The 25,355-nt window shown below is 46.3% G+C and overlaps 1 protein-coding gene across 1 annotated transcript; it reads left to right on the top strand.

The window, feature by feature from the left end:
• Nucleotides 1-458: 458 nt before the first annotated feature.
• NEDD9 (neural precursor cell expressed, developmentally down-regulated 9) lies at nt 459-25,355 on the top strand. The gene is made up of 6 exons (XM_065885670.1): nt 459-1,383; nt 18,531-18,632; nt 19,120-19,221; nt 19,999-21,225; nt 22,575-22,664; nt 24,846-25,355. Exons 1-6 carry the CDS (start codon nt 943-945, stop codon nt 25,353-25,355), a joined length of 2,472 nt encoding a protein of 823 aa, XP_065741742.1. The 5' UTR covers nt 459-942.

Here is a 25,355-nt window from a genome sequence, read left to right on the forward strand (position 1 = left end):
GAGCCTTTGAAAGGCTTCCAAGAATGTCAGCATGTACTGCCTGCCCGCTCTCTGCTGAATGCCTACTTTGGCTGTCTGCTTAGTACTGAAAGTGCCAGACAGGCCTTCACACAAAGAAAGAAAGTGTTTGGGGCCCATGAAAGGGGAAAGCAGAGCCTTTCCGATGTGAATGGTGAGATTCAAGAAGTAGGAAATAAAATGGCAGGGTGAGGAGGGGCCCTCGGGAAAGGTAGGAATAAAAGACCAAAGAGGAAGCGATGGTATCTATCTACCTACGCGGGGTAACTTCTTTGTAGCTCCCCGCGATCAAATCTGGAGATGTAGACTTACCATCACACTACACTCCACGCTTGCTTTGCGTGGAAAGATCGCTTGCTTGTAGATTCTCCACGTATCCAATGACCTCTTGATCAACTGAGAATAAGAATTTTTACGCCCTGCCGAGTCAGAGATCCGTGTACCTCTGTTTCCATTTTAACACTGAATATCAATGCCACTTGTGCTGCTTGTTGGGGATTTTCTTTGACTTATTTTACCTCCAATATATTAACAAAATAAGAGATGTCTGTTGTAGTACATCTGAATATCTTGGAATATTTTATTCCTTCGACCGGGTTTAAGAAAGGAAGAGAAATGTTTTGTAGAATGAACCGTTCTCTAACCCTTAGCCATGCTACTCGTAACTCCCTGGGCACAGCTTGTACTGCTGGAAGAAAGCGCTCTGTGGCATGCTGAGCTTTTCCAAGGAGGTGGTCTGATGTCATTGGTGGCAGACGCAGTATGTATGGATCTGTCTTCTGTCTGCACCATCTGTTTTTCTCCTTACAGGCTATTGTTCAGATTCTTCTCTTCTCTCCAGGAAGAGCACGGGCTTTAGGTGTTAAAGGGACTGAGCTGCTATTCTAATGTGGATTCCCTCTGTTCTTTCCTTCCTAGAATCTTATGGCAAGGGCCTTATACGACAACGTCCCAGAGTGTGCTGAGGAGCTGGCCTTTCGCAAGGGAGACATCCTGACTGTCATAGAGCAGAACACAGGAGGACTGGAAGGATGGTGGCTCTGCTCCTTACACGGTCGGCAAGGCATTGTCCCGGGCAACCGGGTGAAGCTTCTGATTGGCCCCGTGCAGGAGACCTCCTCCAGTCAGGACCCGCCTACTTCTGGACTGATGCACCAGCCCTTTGGCCAACAGAAGCTCTATCAAATGCCAAACCTCCAGGGCGCCCCTCGAGACACCATCTACCAAGTGCCACCTTCCTACCAAAATCAGGGAATTTACCAAGTACCCACTGGCCATGGTACCCAGGAACAAGATGTGTATCAAGTCCCACCATCAGTGCAGAGAGGCATTGCAGGGGCTAATGGTCCCCACTTAAGTAAAAAGGTGAGTGAACAACAGACTGGATTTTTGTTCTTAATTTTTTCCACTGTACTCAAAGCGTGTGTGTGTGTGTGTTTGCGCTCCTAAAATAAGAACTTGAAGCTTCCAAGAAGTACATCAAAGTAGTAAGTATATCTTCCAAGAAGTAAGAATATCTAAATACCCTAGTTTGAGTATTATTTTTCCATTCATTGGTCAGCAAAACCTTCTTGAACGCCCACCCTGTGCCAGGTGCTGTTGATCCATCACCATCATGAGTTCCCGAGCCGTGCCAGGTCACAGTGCATTGTCAAGTGTTTCTCTCCAAATTTCTGATAGACCTGCTTTCAGACCTGGACTCTGCACTCAGTTTCCAGTCTTTTCTCTTTCTCCCTTGAGTGGTACAAGGCACCACATTTTTCACTGCCCTAACAATTTGAGATAAGTAGAAAATCGATTTAATTTCAAGCATCAAGTATATTTTCAATGCCTGTGATACGGTGATGAATTCAAGAGTGAATCTGGCCTCCATGATGCTTACGCTGTAGTAAGGAGACATGTCAGGTGGGGAAATCGTGCTGTGAAGAAAATAATACCGGTGAACTTGTGGAGGGTAGTAGCCAGCACAAAGGTGACGCTCCTGGGAGCACCGCAGGGGAAGGCTTTTCTCTTCAGTTTGCTGGCAAATTCCAAGGGCCTGCGATGGGTCCAGGGAGGTTTGGTATTAAGAAGGGACTAATTTAACAGAACAAGAAAAGATCCCTGAATCACAAGAGGAAAGATGCAGTTGGACGCCAGAAAGAGCTGTTGATGCTTAGAACATGACGTATACATGTGCCCTGCCTTGCGAAAACCTAATACAGCATTTGAATTTACAGTCCCAAGTAGATTATGGAGTATCTATTTGCATGATAATGGAATCCTCTGTTGGAAAAAATAAAGGAGGGGGTCATTTACTGTTGGATTCCTTAAATAACAAAGCCACGAATGTATTTTCAAATCACCTTTTATACAAAACGTGTGTTTTACAAAACGCTGCTCAAGAGCACAGGTGTTACATAAGCTGAGTGTATAAACGTTAGGAGGAATTCCTCAAGAAGTTACAGTTTTCCGACTTGTATTGCCTGGGACAATGATCCCTGTCTGGGGGTCATAGACTGCGCCCGTGACCTTTCAAAGTCCTTCTCACCCCAGGGATTTTAGATTCAAAGGGAGAGTCAAACCAGGCCTCTGTCTCCAGAGGGAAAAAGAACAGTTGAAAGGTGTGACTATAAATAAATAACTTCTCTCATTCGTAGCCCTGCTGTGTACATCTTAAAGATAGCCCTCCCTCATCGGAGCTGGTGTGAGGCAGACAGGGGAGGCCAGCACGGGAAATGCTTGGCTGAAAGGTGGTGGGGTCTGAGCTTTCATCACAGTTTATTTTGGCAGGAAGGTGACATGTTTTTCTCTTTAGACTCTACCTTTTTAGTTCCAAGTCTGAAAAGTCTAAAACTTTGGACTTCTAGCCATGTCATTTGCTATAACTGTACTTCAGGTTTGTTCCTGGACCCTTGATCCATTTAGAGGGGAGAGAGTTTGACACACCTTCCCTTCGATAGAGGTTGGAGTGCCGGGGTTACTATCGGGCACTTGAACTCAGTGTTTTTGTTTTTGTTTTTAATTCTAAAATCAGTGGAAGGTTTTATGTTTAGCAAGAGGTAGGTGGTTCCTGTAGGGGGAAGCCAGCTTCCGGAAAGGCACTCTGCCAGCCCTCCCAGGGGATGCCACAGACCTGGGGGAGGCTTGACCAGAGCTCAGGGGTAGGCAGTGCCCCGAGTGCTGCGCTTCGAGCAGTCGGGGTCTGAGGTGGTAACGTGGTGAGGCAGGAGGGGACGGACGGTCCTGGCTCTTCCCTGACAAACACCGTGTTCTCTAGGACACCTGACCTCGCCCTGAGTCACCTTAGTGCCACTGGTCCTCAGGCTGCCGCCTCCATCCTGTCCACTGGACCATTGGCTCACGCCCCATGGGAGTGGGTGTACCCTTTCCTTTCCTCTCCCTCTCTTCCTTCTTTCCTTCTTTTCTCTCTCTCTCCCACCCCCTGTTTTTGCTTTCTTTCTCTCTCCCCCTTTCTTTCTTCCCTCCTTCCCTCCTTCCTTCCTTCCTTTGTAGTGGAGATGGCTTGGCTGCTAACAGGTGATTTTAACCTTCTGAGTAAAAACAGCTGCTTTAAAAACTTCCATCAACATCTCCCTCGGTGACGTTTCTGACCCAAGACCTTCTCAATGGGTTAGAATCGTACTAATGACTTAAGGCAAGGCTCCAAGAGTTAATCTCGGTACGGGGGGGGGGGGGGGGGGGGGGGGGGGGGCGGGGAATCCGGCAGGGTTTGTTTCGAGTTCTCATTGTAGTAGTTTTGCTGACTTAGTAAATAGCCCCATACCCGTTTTTCTCTTTTAATTTCCCATCTGTAAAATGATGGTGAACCCAGAACTGGACATTCCTGGTGGCTTACGTCAGAGTCCTTAAAAGCTATTAAAGGAGAGAAAGAGGATGCAGTAGAATCTTGTTCTGAATCACTAAAGTGTGGTTCTAAAATCTTAGGGAACGTAAGAATCACCCAGAGAGCTAGAGAAGGTGAGTTGAGATGCAGATTCCCAGGCCCCCCCCCAGAGTCTAGCCCCAGGGCTGGGGAATCTGCATTTTAGTAAGCTCCTGGGATAGTTCTGGGGGAGGTGGTCCAGGACTGCACTTTGAGAAGCATTGTTACAGGGCCATGAAGGGGGTTGGATATGTGCCAATCTGTGATTCGGGACTTTCCACAGTTAAAGATTCCCTTGATGTTGCTACAGACTGCAGGCTTCAGAAGTTTTATCCACCACAGTTTTTTCTACTAATGAATCACATAGGAAAAAAAAAGACAGTGAATTCTGCCTTCTATCACTCCAACTTTGCTGTCTGGGAAACTCCAGCCCCCACCCACCTTCTTGCATCCTATCCACGTAAAATGAGATTCATCGCTTATTAAATCAGTGGTTAGAGAGAGAAAGAAAAATCATATAATCTCCACCCTTTCCTGAAACAAGAAGACAGCATGAGGATTGTGAGAGGAGCCTGGGCTCTGGGGTGAGGGCGACTCCTGGTTCTGTTTCTTTCGTAGCTGTTAATCCCTTGGCAAGTTACTGAACTTCTTTAGACCAGTTTCCTCATCTGTCGAATGGGGATATCATAACTATCTCCTAGGGTTGCTGTGAGAACTCAGTGAAGCACTGTATGGAAAGGACCTGGAACAGAGTTTCGCAAAGCAGGGGCTTAAAAAAAATTAGTGCCCCTTGCTTTGATTTTCTTTCCTTTCTCAGAGTTTATTTTGAACTGATCAGCCCTGTTTGTGTTTCATACTCTGCACTGAATACGCAACTACCTTATTGCTAACATATATGCTGTTCTCTTTGAGTGTGCGGCTCCCTCTTTGGTTCTCCAGAAATTTTGTACAGGGTGGAAAGAACTCTCAAAGTTTTCTGGAAACCATATACACTGACACCTTGACTTAATTTCATTGGTCTTTTTCACTCTGGGTTTTGTGTGCAGGGCCGTTTTATCCATTAGGCATTGTGGGCAGAATGCCGGAGGTCTACGAGAACGTTGGAGCACTGAATAAAAAGTCTTGGCTCCGAAATATGAAACACGAAAACTTCAAAATAGAAATTAATAAACGTTTAGACAGACGTGCAGGAAACAAGACAACGTCAACCTCATTAACTGTCACATTTCGATGTCATAACTGTTTCATTACATGTGAAAACAATTTGTAGGTTAGATTTTTCTCTCTTCGCAAAGACTTCTAAATATGCCTGTGATTGCCAAGAACTCACAGGCATTTCTAAATTAAATGAATTACTCATAGTCCAATAATTTGAAAAGCTGAATTATATTTTTAAGAAGTGTCCTCGATTTTTTAAAGGCAAAATTGTAGTTAATATGGGACTGTGGTTTGGAGGGGACGATTTAGACCCAAACATCAAAAGCATAAGGTCTACAAAGGTCTAAAAGAGCTTAATTTCTCTCCTTCAAAGATCAAAACCTGCCACCTGACTTGATCCACTTTGTGCCTGACCTTCACAGGGAATTACGTGTGTTTCTCTGATTATTCTTTGGACATGTCGCTTTTATTCTAACTGGTGGAATTAGATTTGCTTTGTATCCTTCTGAAGATCAGTTTGGGGCTAAATTATGAATTCCATTAAGGCAGGCAGAGGCCATGGTTGTCTCTTTACTGCTATAGGCCAAGCTCACAGTAAACCATCAGCACGCAGATAACGAGTGAATGCACAGGCAGAAGTGAGAAACGAAGCATTTAATTTGAGTTGACCTTTAAATAAGCTGAAAAGTGGTTCTGATCTTATCACCCCTTCACAATCACACACGAGTCAAATCCCGTGTCCAGCTCATTAGTCTGTTATGACATATGTCAGATATTACATGGTCATTTTCCCCCAGAAGGGTCTTGGAGAGTGTCACCATCTGTTTTCTGAAATGTTAACTCTCTGTTCACAACAAATGAGCATCCAAAGCATGATGTCACGTTCAACTTTTCTGAGGGCCTAACTTTTATGCATTTTGCCAAATTTAGACAACAAGATTAGTTAACACGTCTGTAGTCCTCTAAAAAGGAGAACCACACTTTTCCCACTGAGGAACAGTGCTTCCTTTACCTATGCTATTATGTATCTACTGCCTTTCCTCATCTGTGCTACCTGTGAACTCCTATTCATACTTTAAAACCCATTTCAATGTTCATCTCCTCTGTGAAGCTTTCTCTGCACCCCAACAGTTTCTCCTGCCTCTGTGGTCCCAAAATATGTGGTAATTTCACTTAATCTCAAGGGAGCACACAGGCTTATTAAAACTTTAATGGCCCACATTTATAGTGTGTATGATGGACTGGGCAAGTACTGCTTTGGGGGTGGCACTCAGTAAACTCAAATAACAGTAAGATTTATCCAAACCCCATGACATCATCTTTAAAGACCTTTCTACCTTCCAAGGTGAGACATAGCCGAATATTGGCAGGAAATGATTCAAAGATTTTAATCAGGTCTTCCAGGCCCATTCCTTGAAAGGTAATATAAGAACCATAAATAGTTTATGCTACAATGTTTGTGCCTTCTTAGACACTGAGTCATCATAAATTACACACACATGCGGGCACACACACACCCAAAGCCATTGGTTAGGGAACTGAGGACTTCCCTTATTGGGATGTGAAGCATTGCGAAATCTGGTTGCCCAGAACAACACTCAACGTACCAGCAAACCAACAGCTATATGTTAGCAGTATGATTTGTCTACCAACAAGTAAAAATAGATTAAGAGGAAATGAAAGCTCCCAGAGAAGATAAACTCTGACTTCACCTCACATTCCTTTGTTCCCTTCCTACACACACACACACACACACACACAAAATCATACACACCCTCAAAAATACTGGGGAGAATCAGAGTTTGACAGGGCAGAGGGTACCTCCAGTTTCTTCGCTTATAAACTCAATAAAATATGACCCTGTTCCAGAATTATGCATTCCTATATAAAGAAAATCCTGATTTAAATGAATTTTTTCCCTCAGTACGGTGGCTTTTTAGTGTATGCAAAGAAGTGATTGTTCACCTAAAATCTCCACCCTCAAGAGTCAAGATAAAATTGAAATCTTACACAAAATTCAAGGTCCTTGAGCATTTCAAGGGCTCTATGACCTCACTTTAAAAAGGAAAAGTATCTCTTCCCAGTTAAGTCACCCATGCCAGTGGAATGAGCAAACCGTTAACACCTCCCTAGAAGTGAACAAAGGTCTTTTTTGTTTGGTCAATGCCGAGGCCTTCAAACTTGGTGGCAATTGCTTATAAAACTCATAGATCATGCAACGATTTAGTAACTTCTTACAAACTCACGATGAAGCAAACAGAGGTAATCTTCCTTCCTTCCCGAGTGATTTCACGCTAAGTGACTGTGCTTATCGGAGAGACTAGGTCAGCATCACACGTAGTATGTTGGCTGGCTCAGTAGATGATGCTCTATTTGTGAGGGGGAGAAAAGAATACGGAATTTTGGTGATTTGACAGTAAAACTGACTATTGGTTGAACGCGTTTTTACAAGCAGACTTGTCTGAGTCCCTTGTGCAAAATGCAGAGCTGGGCGCCTTCTTAAATAGCTGTGCCGTGAGCCTTGTTGTCCAGGTCCCCGTCCAGAGAGGCACCCTGCTCCTGTCTAAGGGGCGCAGGTGCGACTCACTCGGGACGTGTACGTCTCCCTTCAAAGCTGTGATTCCAGCAACGTGTGACGGCACCAAGGAGTCCCATCTTTAAAGGGACCCCACAGTCGATCAAATTTTGAAGCCAAAACAAATCCCTTGGCAAGGCCATAATCACATCGGATTTATCTGAATAATTTTTATAATACTTGCTTTTCTTAAAGCATGGTGTGCTTAAACCAGTTATTTCTCAGAATAGTTAAGCGTTTTCACGTTTCAGCGTGTTATTAAGCTACTCACTTCTTTTAAGAATCGTTTTAGATCTAAAGTGGGGTGACTTGCAGGTGCCTTTGAGCTTGGTTGCACCTTAGGGGCGTTACGTGCATAATCTCATCCAACCGTCCCAATGGTCTCATTAGGTGTTCGTCACAGCCTCCACTTTACAGGGGAGGAATCTGAGGTCTGAGAAGTGAACTTGCTGAGGGACATACCTCTAGGAAGAGGCAGGATTGATATTTGAGCCCACGTCTGTCTGACTCTGAAGCTAATGACTTTTACGTCCCAGCTAATGGTTGATGTCGCCAAGCCCTAAAATAAGAGGGCATATTTAAACGCTTCATGAGCAATTCCAGCTCTCCAGAACCCTGTGTGCTAAAAAGCATCCTGTTGGTCAGGAAGAATGAAAGGCACTGCCAGAGGCTCCCACCTCAGATCCAGAGCGCAGCCTCAACGCTCAAGGAGTCTGAGTTAACGAGCAAGGAGGTGCCCGCCACCCGGCTGCAGTCACTCGCTCCAGGGCAGGCTGACCCTCAGAAGGCCTGAGTGGGTCATCAAGGTGCTGTAAAGACTGTGGTACCAACGTACTGCTACGTTGGCTTTCTCTGCCATTGGAAACACCGTCTTTTCAAACGACTTCACATTGCTCCAAGTGAATAACTTCATTTAACCAGATACAGTCAGATCTCCCAGAACTGGCTTGCCAGTGTGAAAGGGACGCCCCCAAAATATAAGATACCCAGATTTCAAGTTTTGTTTCTCAAATAAGGAAGTGACTTTCTTTAGGAGTATTTATTTGTGAAGTTAGAGAAGTATTTACTTGTGAAGTTAATCTGTCTCACTGTGTAGCCTATAAACACCGTGTAGCCAACGTGGCACTGGAAGGGGGGGCCCTGATGGGCTGCTGGACCCCGCTAACCGAGGTGCTCCTTCACACCCCTGTGGCCATCGAGCTGAATGACCTCTGAACTTTAGTCCCCTCAACTGTGAAATGGAGAGTAGGGTTGGATTATCGCTTAATGGTCTTGGCTAAAATTTTATGACCCAGACATCCTTATCTGATTCTTTCCCAGAGTCACTTGAAAAGTTTAGTAAAATGACTTGGCCTCAAGATTCTTAAGAAAGAAGAAAAGACACTCAGGCGTTGATGTAAATTTCAGTTGACCCCTACGTTTTGGCATATCCTTCTTTTACCTTCCTTTAGGATCCTGTCCACCTTTCTATCTGGAAACCGCAGTCTCCTTTAGAGGATAGAACCATGTCTTAGAAAGCAAGGAGCAGGCAGGAGCACGGGAGAGGGGGGTCGGGGGTGCTGAGCGGGGGGGCCGCAGAGTTTGCGGACTTGGTCCCATACATGAGAACCCTTCCGGGGAGCGTCCGGTTAAGAACTCTCCTCCCTGCTTTGTTACCAAGAGCTAAGAAAGTGTGTCATCCTGGAACTCGTTTTCTGCCCATTTTCCTCTGTTTCACCCTCTCGCCTTGGGTGAGACCCTTGATGGGTCTGATGCCTCTTGAAGCGACAGCCCTGCTGCAGCCTTGGGTCAGCGCCGTTCAGAGCTGGCACCAAGTTCTGCCATGTGAGCTGTTTGCTCCATCCTCCGTCGTGTCGTGTCTCCCAGTTAAGTCACAGCGTCTTTCCTGTCCCTATTTAGGAGGAGACGATACCCATAGGCATCTGGGTGCAGAAATTCTGATCCCTTTCCTCTTTCCATAATCGCATCCCTTTAGGGCTGTCTGTGGGCACCTCTCTAAAATCCAATTCAAAAATCTAGATTTAGTGCTTAGTGGTTTCTTGAATTTATTTGGACAAAAAAAGAACCAAAATGCTCGTGGCTTTTATAGTTTTCACTCAAAGAACATTTCGGTCCATGAGTTATAAAAAAATGGCTGTGCTGTGCTGTGCCCGTCTCTGTCCCGGACTGTATTCTGCTTCGTCCAGAGAAACACCTCAAACACTTGCAGAACCCAGGAGTCATTTCCCGTCATGTTCTTTCATGTTTAAACGCTTCTAGCTGCTCTTTGGCGCTTGGTCACTCCATAACTAAATATTGCTTTAGCACTTGCTACACAAAGAGCTTCCTGAAAGCAGCAGGGGAGACATGCTGGAGGCCTGACAATTGGGGCACTGTTTGTATGGAGTGGTTTGCCGCCCGGACCCAAGAGCGCCATTCCACCTCTGAGCTTTCAGTTGTGACTCATTTGAAAAAAAGAGCCTGGCTGTGATTTAGACGTGGCTAGCAAAAGGCTACATTCTAGCATAAAATCAGACATCAAAATGTCTTTGAGGGAAAGTAAATCACCTCCCAAAATACAGGGGGAGAAATCTTGATGAGCACGAGAGAAGCAGTAGGAAGGGTTAACGGTGCACGGGGCCCATGAGGGTGTATTTTAAAGGCCGGACTCAGTTTTCATTATATTGTTGCTATAACAAGTAAATAAATGAGCTCACTGCTACACCCAAGTGGGGCAGAAAGAATTTATAGAGAATTAATAAATCCAGTCAGAGAAAAGCAACAAGTAATCTTGGATTTTAAACAGACAAACCTCCATAACTTTGCAGTTTCTGAAAACGGGATCCAAGTTCTAATGAGCAGCCACTGATAATTCTGATGTCTCTTTTCCTCGGGTTTTCTTTAAAGGGAAAGTCACACAGTTCATGGGCTTTAAGACAAAGAAGTTACTATAAGATCAAATAAATACTGTGGTGGCTCTGTTAATGCTTTTTAGGGGCATTTAAGTGAAATAAGTCCTTTCCAACAGCGAGTTTTAGAAATCAAAATACTCCTGTTAATGTATAGGTCCCAGAGATAGTATAAATAAAACTAGGTGTCAAGGAATTAAAGAAAGACAGGAAGCAATGTAATTTTACTTTCCACATACGTCTAGAAAAATGCAAAAGACGGCTGCTCATCAGTGAGGCCTGCTTTCGAGTTCAGATGATCTTAGGTGCTGTTAATGGCGAGGGTATAAATCTGTACCGTAATCATTATGGCACAGTGGCACTTTTTAACTTCTCGACAGTTACCCATTACATTTCCTGAGCACCACCTGGGCTGCCCAGTTCTTGGCTAGGCCTTAGGGCAGAACACCAGGAGCTGGTTACACACATTCCTGCTCTGCTGGATCCGTGGGTAAAACTCCACTGGGCCATTATCGAGGCATTATCTAGATATCAGAAGCAAAGCATGGTGTAATTCACACCATTCCTAATGTTGCTTTGGATTGTAGAGACTTAGACACAATTAAATCGTGGGATACAGAAACTTAAAAGAGTGACAAAAGACTCCTCCCTATACCCCTCTAAGTGGGATTTCATATTACTTTTAAAATTTTTGTTAAAATTATAAAAAAATTCTGTTTTTATGATTTTGAATTTTTTTTTGATATGTACATACATCCAACGTAGAACTATGAAGAATAATAGTGATACACTAGAACAGGACCAATGCCGCCGAAGTTCCCTGTGCTTCTCCCCATCCCATCTTGGTCTCATCCACTCTACCCAATTCTTTCAGTCAAACAGGAGGATTTTTCTGCATCCTTTTTACTGTTTTGTTCTTCTTTCGGGTTGCTGATAGCACGGAAGGAGGGAAAGAGTCAAAACAGGGGCGAGCGTTGGAGGAGAGAAATGAGAGTTTGTGATAAGTATGTGAGCAGTAGGGCTCGTACAAGGGAGCACAGAACATGGTGGGACCTGAGACCCTATTAATCGGCTTTCACAGGGTCGGTGGGTGGGCAAGGAGGATCTGCCTTCCTGAATGGTACAGCCTGCTCCCTTCCCACTTCCCCCGGCGCACCCCTGAATGGACGGCATCTTGCTGAAGCTCTCCTAACCACAGGGCCTCTGTTTCTGCTATGCCCCATCCCAGGCTCCCACCAGCTCAGCTTTAAGGAGGCAAACTAGATGCCCAAGGGAAGCAGCGCCCCCAAGTAGACTTGCTGAGACCTTGGGACAAGTGATACCATGTGAACAGAAGTTGTCTTTATAGAAAGTGTTTTGCTTCTAGACATTCCTCATGGGTATGCGTCCTACTTCTTGGTGAGATCCTCTTGACAGACCCAGCATGTGCTCTTCCACTGAAAAGAAATGCAGAGGAGAAATTCAATAAAGTCTCTTAGGTTTGGGACTTTGCTGTCTTTCTCTTGGATAAATATCTTTATCTCTCAGATTATAAAGCACGTTTTCTCCTGGGGTTTTCCACTGGTGTGTCTTGTGCTGTTATGGTGATAACTGTGACAACGGCAACACTGATATGACCAGAGTAAAATAGTAACCCAAGTAAATACACTGATGATCACCAAGGGCAAAAGTCTCCTGTCATGTACCACTTTAATCTGAAATTCCCATTGCCTCATAGACCTCACTGGGAACACTGTATACATTTGTGAAGATTAGTTTCTTTTTCCATGACTTAAATCTAGGAATGATTAAATTTTGTATTCTCCTACGGTTTAATCATGAAACATGTTGAAAGCAAACAGCCTTGAGATCTGTGATCACCAAGACAGAAACATCCTCATCCTATTTGGAAGGAAGCAGGAATGGGCTGTTTTGTTCTTGTTTCTGTTGCCTTGTCTCCCGAATTCCTAGTTATCTTTGATTGTGTGTTGGACATCTGTGGTTTTTAAAAAATATTTGTAGAAATAATACAAGGCCTGTAAAGCTGTTCAGAGAGAGTAAAAATCCAGAGAGGATTTCACCTGCTCTGCCAGCCTCACAGACACACATAAATCTGATTTCAGGCTTTGAGATGTCCTTGCCAAGCCTGATGACGTAAAACCTAGCTTTAGCCTGTACAAGGGTAGGTTCACTTCCAGCTACTCCTTACTTTCGCATGCGGCTCTTAGGGTCCCAACCCAAACTGCGGGTTGGTTATCAGGGTCCCTACCTTGGTGAGCCCTAGAGTCCAATGTTTCCCTTCCCCCATAGAAGCTGAAAAAACACAATGTAGCCCCTCAGACCTGTTTTAGATCAGCAAATGCCACCAGAGAAAAAGCAGCCTCAAAATTTGGGCTTCCCTCTATGAATTCCTTCTCCACTTTTCAGTTTTGACCTGGTAATCCTTTACTATCTTTTAACTTTTGATGTTATCAAGAAGATTTTTCATATATTCTCCTCACTTTTTTAAAGCCGTCTTCATTAGGGTGATTGATCTGAATTACCTAGTCCACAGTTTAAGCCCAAAAGTAAAATCTGCTTAACCTAGGTAACAATTATGATAAAAATAGCTGAGGCCTACGGGTTTATGCTTTGCCAGGTACTTTATGTACTTGGTCTCATCTAGTACTCCTAATAGCCTCTAAGTATTATTAATTCTGTTTTACTAATGAGGAGACAGGCCAGGAAATACCTTGGTCATGTCGTCACAGCTACTAAGTGGTAGAGCAAGGATCTAGATCCAGCTCTGCCTGGGTCCAGCTTACGATCTCAATCACTCCCCTCATGAGACCTAATCCTTTCAATGAGCCAAAGACCCAATGTGGCCTTGGCCTTTGGTAGAAGACTTCATGCAACACGGGCCTGTCGCATATTTTCAGAACTAGAGAAAGCATGACTCCTGTTCCTTTCTTTTGTATTTTTTTTTTTTCTGATGTTAAGGTAAAAAGCAGAGTTAGTTTTCATTTCTTTTTGTAAAACTCCCCCATATGTTTCTGGCTTGTGGCTGAGAAGAACGCAGGTGTTTGGGTCACATGCAAGCACTAGACTGGGGAAAAGGAAACCATCTAGTGGCCCTTCTTGGCCGCCATCCAACCGTGGTTTGCACCAGATAGTGGTACAGGTGATAATTCTTCCATGGTGTCTGATTTCTCAACTTTACCTAACATTCATCCTGCTTTCTTGGCCACCCCACTTGCCCAGCACTACCATGCATGGCTGATAAGACATGTCCCTTATCCCATGGGCCCCGCTCATCCTAGAGCTGACTTACCTGGAAACCAACCTCATCCTCTACAGGCAGACCTGTTTAGTGTCCTCTCCAGATCCACACCAGTTTGCTTAAGAAAAGCCTTGAGTTTTCCTTTAGTTCATTAATATATTCAGTCAATACGTTTATCCAAGATCTACTATATTCAAGGCACTGTGCTAGGCCCTGCTGTTTACATACAAATGGAGGAGAAATGGTCTCTGTCTCCACAATGCGAAGAGAAGAGATGGCCTGAAACAGTGAAACCTCAAGGGTTAAGCAGTGTTAGAGATGTATATGCACACGTGGAAGGTTCCAAGGACGCAGATATTGTATCTGTCTGAGAAAGGCTTTGTGGGAGAGAGGCACTCAGGTTGGTTCCGAAAATTGAATGAAGTTTGCACGTGAGGGAAGAAAGATGAGCATCTTGGACAAAGACACAGTGTGAGTGAAGACGCAGAGGTGTGGCACGCAGGGCACCTATGAAAAATGGAGTGGTTCAGTCTTGCCAAAGCACTGAACTGGTGAAGAGCTTTCAGGTCCTGCCCTCGGAGGAAGGAAGAAATACACAGATGAAAGCAAGGACTGGGCACCCTCGGGGCCAGAGACGTGTCGTTTGGCCAAGATGCTGTTTGAAATATTTGAGCCAATTTCCAAAATCAGATATCACATAAAAATCCAGATTTCTTTTTCTTTAATCATTTAAATTTTATTTATTTTTTACACAGCAGGTTCTTATTAGCTATCTATTTTATACATATTAGTGTATACATGTCAATGCCAATCTCCCAATTCATCTCACTACCCCCCCACCTCCAGTATCCCCCCTTGGTGTCCATACGTTTCTTCTCTACATCTGTGTCTCTATTTCTGCCCTGCAAACCAGTTCATCTGTACCATTTTTCTAGCTTCCACATATATGCATTAATACACGATATTTGTTTTTCTCTTGCTGACTTACTTCACTGTGTATGACAGGCTCTAGATCCATCCACATCTCTACAAATGACCCAATTTCGTTCCTTTTTATGGCTGAGTAATATTCCATTGTATATATGTGCCACATCTTCTTTATCCATTTGTCTGTCGATGGGCATTTAGGTTGCTTCCATGACCTGGCTATTGTGAATAGTGCTGCAATGAACATTGGGGTGCATGTGTCTTTTTGAATTACAGTTTTCTCTGAGTATATGCCCAGTAGTGGGATTGCTGGGTCATATGGTAAATCTATTTTTAGTTTTTTAAGGAACCTCCCTCTGACCTCTCATGAAAATTGGAAAGATCTGGCAACACAGGGAGTATTTTTTCAGGATGGTGGTTGGCTGGAGCTGAGGACTGGCTGCCACCTTTCAAAAGAGTATGAAAAAAAAAAAAAAGTATGAATTCTGTGCCCCCAACACAGGATCCCGGCTTATCTCTCCCTTCACCCAGCCTGCTCAGCCCACAGGCATCTAAGCGTAAGGCCCTGGCTCTGCTACAGGTGCAAACTCAAGCCAACTGAATGTGGAGACACGAATGACAGACCTCAGGGCTCTGTCCCAGCCCACTGACTCTCACACCTGATGGTTTTCAGTGTTCCCTAGCCCTCGCTGCTACCCCAGACACAGACTCCCTTTTCAAACTTCAGCATGCACGGCTCTCAAAATTATGAGACTCAGAAGTCTTAACAGCATCTCTAAAAAGCTCGTGCTGCCCAGAATCTGAGGCTCAAAATGGTGTGAATCAAAGTGTGGGGGGGGGGGGGGGCGGGGGGGGGGGGGTAAGTCATGTTTGTTTGTTTTTTTCTAAAGCGGAATTGGTAGAGAGCTAACGTGACCCCAGTCTCCAGGCTTTAGATCCTCCCCTGCCAGGGTCCAGCCTCCGAGATTTAGTCCGTGGACTCTTCCTTTCTAAACGTCTATAGTCTGCCCTTCTCTGCTTCATAGCTCTTCTCTCTCAAAGTGTCCACCTTCAGACTCTTCCATTAGTTGACAAGAACAGTATACTAACGTCCAAGGAAGGTTGGATCCCTCATCTGGACAGAAAATCCATATTTGGACAATGCACATCCTCTGCAGGGCAACCAGGAAAGTAGTCGGTCATAGAGCCCTGGGGAGCCCACGGTTCAGCCCCCTTTGTGGCAACGCTAAAGAGCTAAGAGGTCAGTTTGGTAATTCCTAAGGCTAAGCCCTCATAACTATAAATAAATACGCAGAATGAAAGGAATGCAGGAAAGAAAAACAAATGGAGGAAAAAAGGAAATGAAAAACCTGACTTGATTTCATTGAGAAAATTCGTTTCTAAGATGCCCTTTGTGTAGCAATTACGTGCAAATGCCCAGGAGATTTCTTCCCAAAGGTACATCCCCTTAGCTAGACCTTGGTGTTCCTCATAGGCTGAGGTTCAGTAATCCTGGGAAAGTAGGAAGGTTTTTGTGGACTGTGTGAAGCAGGAAGAAAAGGCCTTATGAACCACAAAACTGGACACTTTGTAAGGTTCAGAACAGTCAGCACTTTCCTCTGAGGAGAGAACACACAATTGGCATGAAAGTGACCCAAGCAATGGGGTGAGTTGGAGAAGGTCCAAAAGTAGAGGACGTCCAGCTCCTCTTGTTCTCTGGGGCGTCACAAAGGGGCTCACTCTGTGCCCTGCCTGTGTCTGACCAGATGCACAGCCCCGGTCCCATTTCCACGCCATTTGTGGACCGATGCGAATTGGATAGTAACATCAGGATGCTGGCATCGGGGAAGGTTGTATTTTGTTGGCTTTTTCCCCCTGTGGTTTTTCACCATCTGTTTCTTTTAATGCATAAACAAGGAAAATGACTGGTTTGGAATGCAAAGTTTTTAAAAAACCAGATGACCACAGGCATCCTCTAAATGAGAAAGAGAGAGCACGCGGGGGGTTCTGTGACATTTGTCAGGAAGTGAGACCTTAAATGCTGGGAAGCATTAATGCTCCCTGCCAGGGACGATCTGCAAAGGCAGGGCAGAGCCTTGCTGGCGACCCGCCTTCTTGAGGTTGTGCCTTATGTTTACATGTCACCAAGCGCTATTTTCAGATACTAGCACCACCCCATCTATCTCCCAGCCCCGCTCCCTTTTTTAAACTAAAGATGAAACCCGTCTGCTGGCCTTCAGCATAACCAGCCTTGGTTTTCCATTAGTGTTATTACTAACTTGGCAGCCTTGGATAGAATCCACTCTTAGAAACTTGTAGACTGAACAAAAGCTGCGCTGTGAGCAGGTTTTATTAAACAGCCAAAACAGAGAGCTATAAATAGAGGAGCTGATGAGATAGACCAAGAGAAGATGCTTCACTTCTCTCCTGGACAATAGCGAGTGAAGAAAAAAATTATAGAAGGGCATTGGGAACACAGTGTATCTTTCTTGAGCGAAGAGCAGCCTGCTTTAAAAAGGAAGCTTTGCTCTGCACGGCACAGTAGCCACTTTGTAAAGTGGTTCTGTATGTTGCATGCCAACAAACCTTAAAGCAAGAGATTCCTTTTTCAAACCCGAGGCAGTGGAGAGATTGGATGGGATGGTGGCTGCATACTAATCTCTTTTACCTTCATTGCAAGCCATAATCAGCTACAAGCACCAGGGATCTAAAAGCAAATTGAACCCGGGCATTTAGAGCCCCCAGGGAGAAGGGCATTGGTGCATTTGGCTGAGTTCCACCCATTTCGGGGTAAGATGGATATGAGCATTTTTTGCATAGTTTTGAAGGCAGCCTGACGCCAGAGTTTTCACATTAGAGAAAGGATAAAAGATGATGGTTTCTTAGGGAACAACAAACTCTTCCTAATTTGCAGTGTCTGTTCTCACAAATGTCACGAGCAATACTTAGGTGGGTGCTGTTAGCATTCGGGGGACGGGGGTTAGGCAGAAACAAGACCCTAGTCGTTTAGAAGCTTTGGGGGGATTAAATATATTTTCAGAGGAGTTTAAGTTCCAGTCGTTTCTCTACCTGTGCTTAGGACACAATGAAGTGTGTAGATATGAAAATGCGAGCCTGTCGGGTGAGATTTGTTTCATTGACATTTGGTGCCAGGTGCTCGAGCTGTGATGAGTGTACTTGACTTCTGACATCACTTGGACGTAGGTACCGTCTGGATGTTTGCTTCCCCGGTGGAAATGGGAAAATGATTAGACCTCAACTCTCTTCCTGGTCGGCTCCCAGACTCAGTATTTCATGTGTTTCATTCGTTAAAATGAAAGCTCCTGGAGGCTTCTAAGGGTAGCGCTGTGTGAACCTTCATAAAAGTACTCCAGTGGCCTATGGAATTTTAGTTATAATCATAATAACGTCAGATGAAGAGGCTTCCTGGGGGAGGTATGAGAGGAATTTTAAGTGGCTGAACTCTATTTACAAATAGTTTCAGAGCCTTTTTTTTTTTTTTAAATGCTGTGCTTTTGATGCTCCAAAGGGTTGATCTAGGACTTTCATAATTCAAACACGATTCTCCTTTCAAGTACCTTTTGGGAATTCAGACTTTATCTGACTAACTTTGAGGTGATTTTGTTACCATGAGGAATGGGGACAGAGGTATTTCAGGGAATGGTTCTTCACTGGGATTCAAGAGGGATTTCAAAGTTTACCGTTGTCTCCTTCCTTTTGTCTCTTCCCTTTCTTTGTGTGTGTGTGTGTGTGTTGTGGGTTTTTTTTTCTTTCTTTCTTTTTAGTTGGGTGAAAGATGAGGGTGGAGTGTCTGATTAGGAGGCTAGGAGATGCCCTCAGGACTCGGCTTGGAATTTTACCCCCGTGTCTTCCTGTCCACAGGTGATCACGCCGATGAGGACGGGCCATGGCTATGTGTACGAGTACCCATCCAGATACCAAAAGGACGTCTATGATGTCCCTCCTTCCCAGACCGCTCACGGGGTGCGTACCAGAAATGTGGTCACTGGGGAAGAGGGCGGCTTTGCTTCAGGGCTGCAGAGGAAAGGGAAGTTCACAAAATATGTACATGTCATGTGACCCTTTATTTAGGCTGTCTATCCAGGGGCCATTTTAGCCAATGTTTTAAGGTATGTTTGCTGGCTTCGCTTTAGTAGGGAATCGAGGCTTTGATCTAACAAAGCTCTTATTGCTTATCAATTTATCAGCCAGGGTAAAATTTAAGCTACAATTTAAAATACAGACAGTGTAGGCAGTTTACCTAAGATCACTTGTATATTCAGTCTAAGTCAAAGAACACAAAATTGAAAAAGAAACATTCTATCAACCCTTTATTACACAGAATTCAGCCGAAGAGCAAGGGAACACATAACCTGGTAAATAAATCCGTCATTAAAAGCTTAGTACGTAAAAAATGACAAGGATAAGCCATTTCCGTGCTGGGTAACTCTGGTGGGGTGTCTCTCTTCAGGTGTACGACATCCCACCGTCGTCTGTGAAAGGCCCCGTGTTCTCAGTTCCAGTGGGAGAGATAAAACCTCAAGGGGTCTATGACATCCCTCCTACCAAAGGGGTAAGTGAGCTACTACAGAGCAGCCAAAAACGTGTGTGTGTGCGTGCGTGTGTGCTGGGATACACAAACCAAAGAGGAGAAGCTAGCCTTTGGAAGAGAGTACAGGGAGGGAAGAGAAGGGGGGAGGGAGGAAGAACCGGCAATAAAGATAATTCTAGGAATTCCATATTTAGGGGCCCACACTAAAAAAATGGGGAGTCGGTAAGGAGAGCCAATAAGAAGGTAAAGTAATCAATTCCGTTTGGCAAGCGACTGCTGTATCTCATATATCTCACGTTTATATAGGGTGTCACAGCTTTCTCGGGCCGTACATGTACGGGTTAACGCATTGGACTCATTCTGCCCAGGAAGTACTGTTATCCTGATTCTGCAGGTGAGGGCACCGTGTCTCAGAACACGGAAGCGGCTTACTGGGCAGCACACGGCTGACAGGTCCGGGAGAGGCCCTAGGCCTCCTGACGCCTGGCCGGGGCCGCTAATGCGCCACCTGCCCTCCCAGCCTGCAGCAGCTGAGGAAGGAGGCCCAGGAGGTGCTCGGCAGTGCAGGCCCGGGAGAGCAGCGCAGGCGGGGGGGGGTCCACGCAGGGCAGCGTGGAGGCCAGGGAAGGATGCACTTGTCAAAGGGCGGGGGAGCTGAGGGCAGGGAGACGCTTAGGGCTGGAGGGCGAGCGAGAGGGAGGCAGCACCTGGCCCTCATCCCGATGTACCGCTCAGGTTCCGCACCGTCACGTGAGCCAACTGAGCGAATAACAGCTTCGCTCTCCACTTGCTTTTCAGGGATACGCCATTCCACCTCCGGCCTGCAGAGATGAGGCCGGGCTTAGGGAGAAAGAATACGACTTCCCCCCTCCGATGAGACACGCCGGCCGGCCCGACGGCAGACCCGAGGGCGTTTATGACATCCCCCCAGCCGGCACCAAGCCGCTGGGGAAGGACCTTCACGCTAAATATAATGGCGACGCTGCAGCGGAGCTGGCGCCACGGAGACACCAAAGCATTTCCCTGAGGCACCCGGCGCCGCAGCTGCGCCAGCCCGGGGGCTCCCAGAACGACGCCTACGACGTCCCCCGGGGGGTCCAGTTTCTGGCACCGCCAGCAGAAACCGGCGGGAAAGCAAACCTCGAAGAGAGAGACGGGGTTTACGACGTGCCGCTGCGCAACCCGCCGGACGCCAAGGGCTCCCAGGACGTGGTGGACGGCATCAACCGGCTGTCCTTCTCCAGCACCGGCAGCACCATGTCCACGTCCTCCACCACCTCGAAGGAATCTTCGCTGTCTGCCTCCCCGTCCCAGGACAGAAGGCTCCTCCTGGATCCAGACACGGCCATCGAGAGGCTCCACCGGCTGCAGCAGGCCCTGGAGATGGGCGTCTCAGGCCTGATGGCGCTGGTCACCACCGACTGGCGGGGCTACGGGTACATGGAGCGACACGTCAACGAGGTCCGCGCCGCCGTGGACAGGGTGGAGCTGGCCCTGAGGGACTACCTGCACTTCGCCAAGGGGGCCACGGCCAACGCCTCCTGCCTGCCGGAGCCCCCCCTCCACAACAAGATGAAGCGGGAGCTCCAGAGGCTGGAGGACTCCCATCAGATCCTGAGCCAGACCAGCCATGACTTAAACGAGTGCAGCTGGTCCCTGAATGTTCTGGCCGTCAACAAGCCCCAAAACAAATGGGATGACCTGGACCGGTTCGTGATGGTGGCAAAGACGGTGCCAGACGATGCCAAGCAGCTGACCACGACCATCAACACCAACGCGGAGGCCCTCTTCAAGCCGGGCCCTGGCAGCCTGCACGGGAAGAGCGGGCCTGAGAGCATCACGAACTCCGCGGAGTGCCCACACGCCGGCTCCCAGGTACAGCGGCTGCATCCCGGGGACCACAAGGCTCCAGCCCTCAACAAGCCGCTGCCCCCAAGCCTGGGCAAGGACCAGCCCCCTGACTGTAGCAGCAGTGACGGCTCTGAACGGAGCTGGATGGATGATTACGACTATGTCCACCTCCAGGTAAAGAACCAGACTCCTAAGGCACCTACACTCACAGGCAGGGGCCTGGGGCTAATGCCTGTAAGGCTGGTAGCTAGACTACCAGAGCCCAGACCAAGATTAATGTTCAGAAACACGACGAATGGTTCACACGTTGGAGGCAATGTTGTCCAGTAGGAAGAAGACTGGCCTGAGAGTCCTGAGTCCTCTAGACTTTTCCGTGACACTGTGTCACCAACTTTTGTAACCTCATCTCACTGCCTCCTTTGCAGAATGAATGGAGCGCAGGGCTGGATTAGATCTGATGGATATGCCTCAGGCAAGCAGGAGGGACTCCCCAAGTAGGTTAGCGGGCCGCAAACAGACATGCCAGCTCCACTTCTGTTTGCATTTCATGATACGGTTCTGCACGATACTTTATTTGAAAAAAAAAAAGTAGGGCGAGGGGTGTTTCACGGTTAAGGAAAAAGATTTGCAAACCTCTGAATTTCTAAGGTCCCTTCAGCTCTATACTGTGTATGTGTATGTGTGTAGAATTACTCACAGAGAAACTTAACCCCACCATAGGCTGACCTTGAAGAGCACTGGGCATTTGCCAATTGACCTAGAACTTAACGGCATAGGGAAATCGGGCCGTCACAGTCTGCGTCCTCCAGGTGGAAATTCCACCAGGTTGACTCAGGGTCCTGACAGCTTTCCCTTCGGGGGATTAAAACATTCTACAAGATCCATTATTTAGAATTTGCTTTACTATCTTATTCTGCCATTCTTTTCATCTGACTGACAGCCGCGAAGTATCCTGAGATTATTACACACAGTTCCTTTGCCTACAACTGGGGAGGGGAGAGCAGAGCCACACCTTGTGCTGAAAAGAAGTATGGGGAGAGAGCAGACTGAGGCATTAAACATTGACCTGGCTGGTTGTCCAACTCTGCCTCTTGGAAAATGCTAATTTGGTGCAGAGCTGTAGATGATTGAAAGAAACTAGAAATACCATGTGGACCACGTTTAGACCCCCGTTAGGGGGTTTATGGGTTTGCATATAATCTATTAGAAAAGAGCCCTGAGAAAAAGTACCGCTTAAGGAGGTTTGAAGGGGGCCGTGGTCAGCCCTCCAAAAATGGTAAAGTGGAGCGGAGAGCATGGCACCCCACATGCAAATGGGTTTTAGTTTTCAGTTCTCATCCACACAGTGACTCTGAAGTCTGGCCGAGAAGCCCTGCCTGGGGTTCACAGGGCCTAACTGGGCATGCGGGAAATTGCCAAGGCAGCGGAAAATGGAAGAGTATTCACGTGTTTGTCAATGAAATTGTTAGCATAAGCAAATCCTAGTGGTGACGTCATGTTTTCTTTATGTTGGAAAATAACAGGGTAAGGAGGAGTTTGAGAGGCAACAGAAGGAGCTCTTGGAAAAAGAAAATATCATCAAACAGAACAAGATGCAGCTGGAACATCATCAGGTACGTTCGATCAGAACAAAAACTACTTGGTATTGAAAAGATTTCCCACTTAATAAGGACACTGTAACTTCAAAGATCATGGTTTTGATCCTCCCAGTACACTTTGGCATAAACAAGCACCAAGGCACATAATAGGGTATAAGAACAAAGAGAAGGTCTATGGCCTTGGTAATCTAGCAGGGTGTACCTGGACCATGTCCAAATACAGTTTTTCCAGGCTAAGCCTGTACATCTAACATATTAAGACTATTGGGCTAAGGCGGTTGGTCTCAAGGAGTAAGACGCACTCAAGCCGGCCCAAGCAAACAGGTTTTGTAGTAAAGCCACAACAGGAGAATCCGAGAACAGAAAATGAAGATACAGCCATGTCTGAAGGAACTAGGACTGTCAGTGTCCTCTCCTTCCTGTACTAACTTGGTGTCTCTCTAAATTGACTTCCTTGGCCTCTATTTTCCGGTAGTTTCCTCTGATTATCTACTCATTTGGTTCCCCTGTAACTTTACAGAACCCACAGCTGGACACTCAAAGCCTTTCCTATATATAGTTTTTCATCTCAGCTTCCTCGCTAATAGTCAGCCCCTTCTGTGGTTTATCAAATTCCTTAAAAAAAGAGTCTGGGCCATTATCTATCTATCTCCCTCTGTCTCTCTGTCTCTCTCATCTCTATCTCTGTCTCTCCCCAAGCCTGTGGCTTGGCTGTTCTTGTTCCAGTCTAAGGGGAGGAGGGCAGGATCCAGTGTTTTCAAAATATATCCAAGTCCATTTACTAAGGGCTTTGAGCAAGGCAGTTTCACTCAAAAGTTGGGCATGAGTGGGGCAAATAATAATGGGTATTGCTAATAACAAGGGCACAAAAATAACGAGAAATGGATGGAGGATTTATAGGCCTTTTAGGATGAACTGAAATGGCAAGTAGGGACATGAAATGGCACACTGAACTCAGAAAACCAGAGTTCTAATCTGTGCTTTCTGGCCAACCGTATCATATGACCTCAGGCAAGTCACTTAACCTCCCTGAACTTCCCATTATTTCTCTATAAAATGAGAAAGTCCCTCTCCCCTCCGACCTAATGAGATGATATATTTATGAACACATTTGGAAAAGCATAAGCTGAATATCTTGAAGCATTGCCCTGTATCTGTTTATGTTTGCTTTGGCATTTGGCCAAGTAAGACTGCAGGGCTTTGGGGAACTTGTTGAAATCATAGTAATTCCTAAGAAGAAAACAGAGTCTACAGAAAAGGAAAGCTCGCTGTGCACTTCTCAGGGGAGAGGCTGGGTGAGGTTAACCCTGCTCAGACTCAACCCTGTTTCTGGGCAGAAGACTGAGTCCTAAACTCCGGTCACAGATAGATAGTCCTTGCCTGTAAAAGAGAGCCTCTCCTGACACTTGTTGCAATAGCTGGAAATTATTATCACTGCAGTTTAAATAATACACCAGCTGGGGGCAGTGAGGAGAGAAGGGAGAAAGCGAACACTGAGTCTGACCTGGCGTGAGGCCCCTTCCTTTCGACCGCTCCGAGGGGCTAAGCGTTCCGATGCACAGCCTGCGTTCAGATGCCCTTAGAGAAGTTCTCTTCCACAGTGCACGTGTATTTATATGCAGCAGTCTACCCTGTAGTGCTGGATAATAACATTTATAAATCTGGAAAGAGTAGGAGAAATAGAAAAGGGTCATGGATTGTCATTTATCTAAGTGCCTTGAAGGGACAAAAGGCTTTCCCCCAGAAGGAGCAAACCGTCAGTGACTGACTTGACAAAGAGATCCCTATGTTTGCTTTTCCCTGGCCACCTCTCGACATTTAATAAACATTTACCTAGAGTCTCCATTATACCAAACACTAGTCTAAGCACTTTGCAAATATTAACTCATTTAACCTTCGTAAAGGCGTAGGCGACAGAGCTGGGTTCAAACCCTATGCTGGCTTCCAGCCTGAGGAGAGAAGAGGCCGATCGTGTCCAGTCACAGAAGTCAGAGCTGGAGGATTCCTCAGGGACCCTCTTTGTCAGCCTGTACAGTTCACAGCTTAGGAAAGCCAGGCAACTGGACAAGTCTTGGCATCTAATAAGCACCTCACACTGGGATGAAGATCCCTGCGCTTTAACTGCGAGCCCTGGTTAATTTCCATCTCAGCACATCACCTCATCCTTAACAAACTCGGCTTTTTCCTTCCCTGCAGCTGAGTCAGTTCCAGTTGTTGGAACAGGAAATCACAAAGCCCGTGGAGAACGACATCTCCAAATGGAAGCCCTCCCAGAGCCTCCCAAGCACCAGCAGCGGCGTGGGCGCTCAGGACAGGCAGCTGCTGTGCTTCTACTATGACCAGTGTGAGACCCATTACATCTCCCTCCTCAACGCCATTGACGCTCTCTTCAGCTGCCTCAGCTCGGCACAGCCCCCACGGATCTTCGTGGCGCACAGCAAGTTCGTCATCCTCAGCGCCCACAAACTGGTATTCATCGGAGACACGCTGACGAGGCAGGTGGCCGCCCAGGACGTTCGCAACAAAGTGATGAACTCCAGCAACCAGCTCTGCGAGCAGCTCAAGACTATAGTGTTGGCGACCAAGACGGCCGCGCTTCATTACCCCAGCACCTCCGCCCTGCAGGAGATGGTCCACCAGGTGACCGACCTGTCCAGGAACGCGCAGCTCTTCAAGCGCTCTTTGCTGGAGATGGCGACATTCTGA

The sequence above is a fragment of the Phocoena phocoena genome, chromosome 10, assembly GCF_963924675.1.
Source record: "Phocoena phocoena chromosome 10, mPhoPho1.1, whole genome shotgun sequence".
Classification (NCBI taxonomy): Eukaryota; Metazoa; Chordata; class Mammalia; order Artiodactyla; family Phocoenidae; genus Phocoena; species Phocoena phocoena.

Coding starts and splice junctions, on each gene's coding strand:
- NEDD9 (XM_065885670.1), top strand. CDS start 943: ATGGCAAGGGCCTTATACGACAACGTCCCAGAGTGTGCTGAGGAGCTG. Junction 19,222..19,998: donor ACATCCCTCCTACCAAAGGG/GTAAGTGAGCTA, acceptor CTTGCTTTTCAG/GGATACGCCATTCCACCTCC. Junction 22,665..24,845: donor TGCAGCTGGAACATCATCAG/GTACGTTCGATC, acceptor CCTTCCCTGCAG/CTGAGTCAGTTCCAGTTGTT.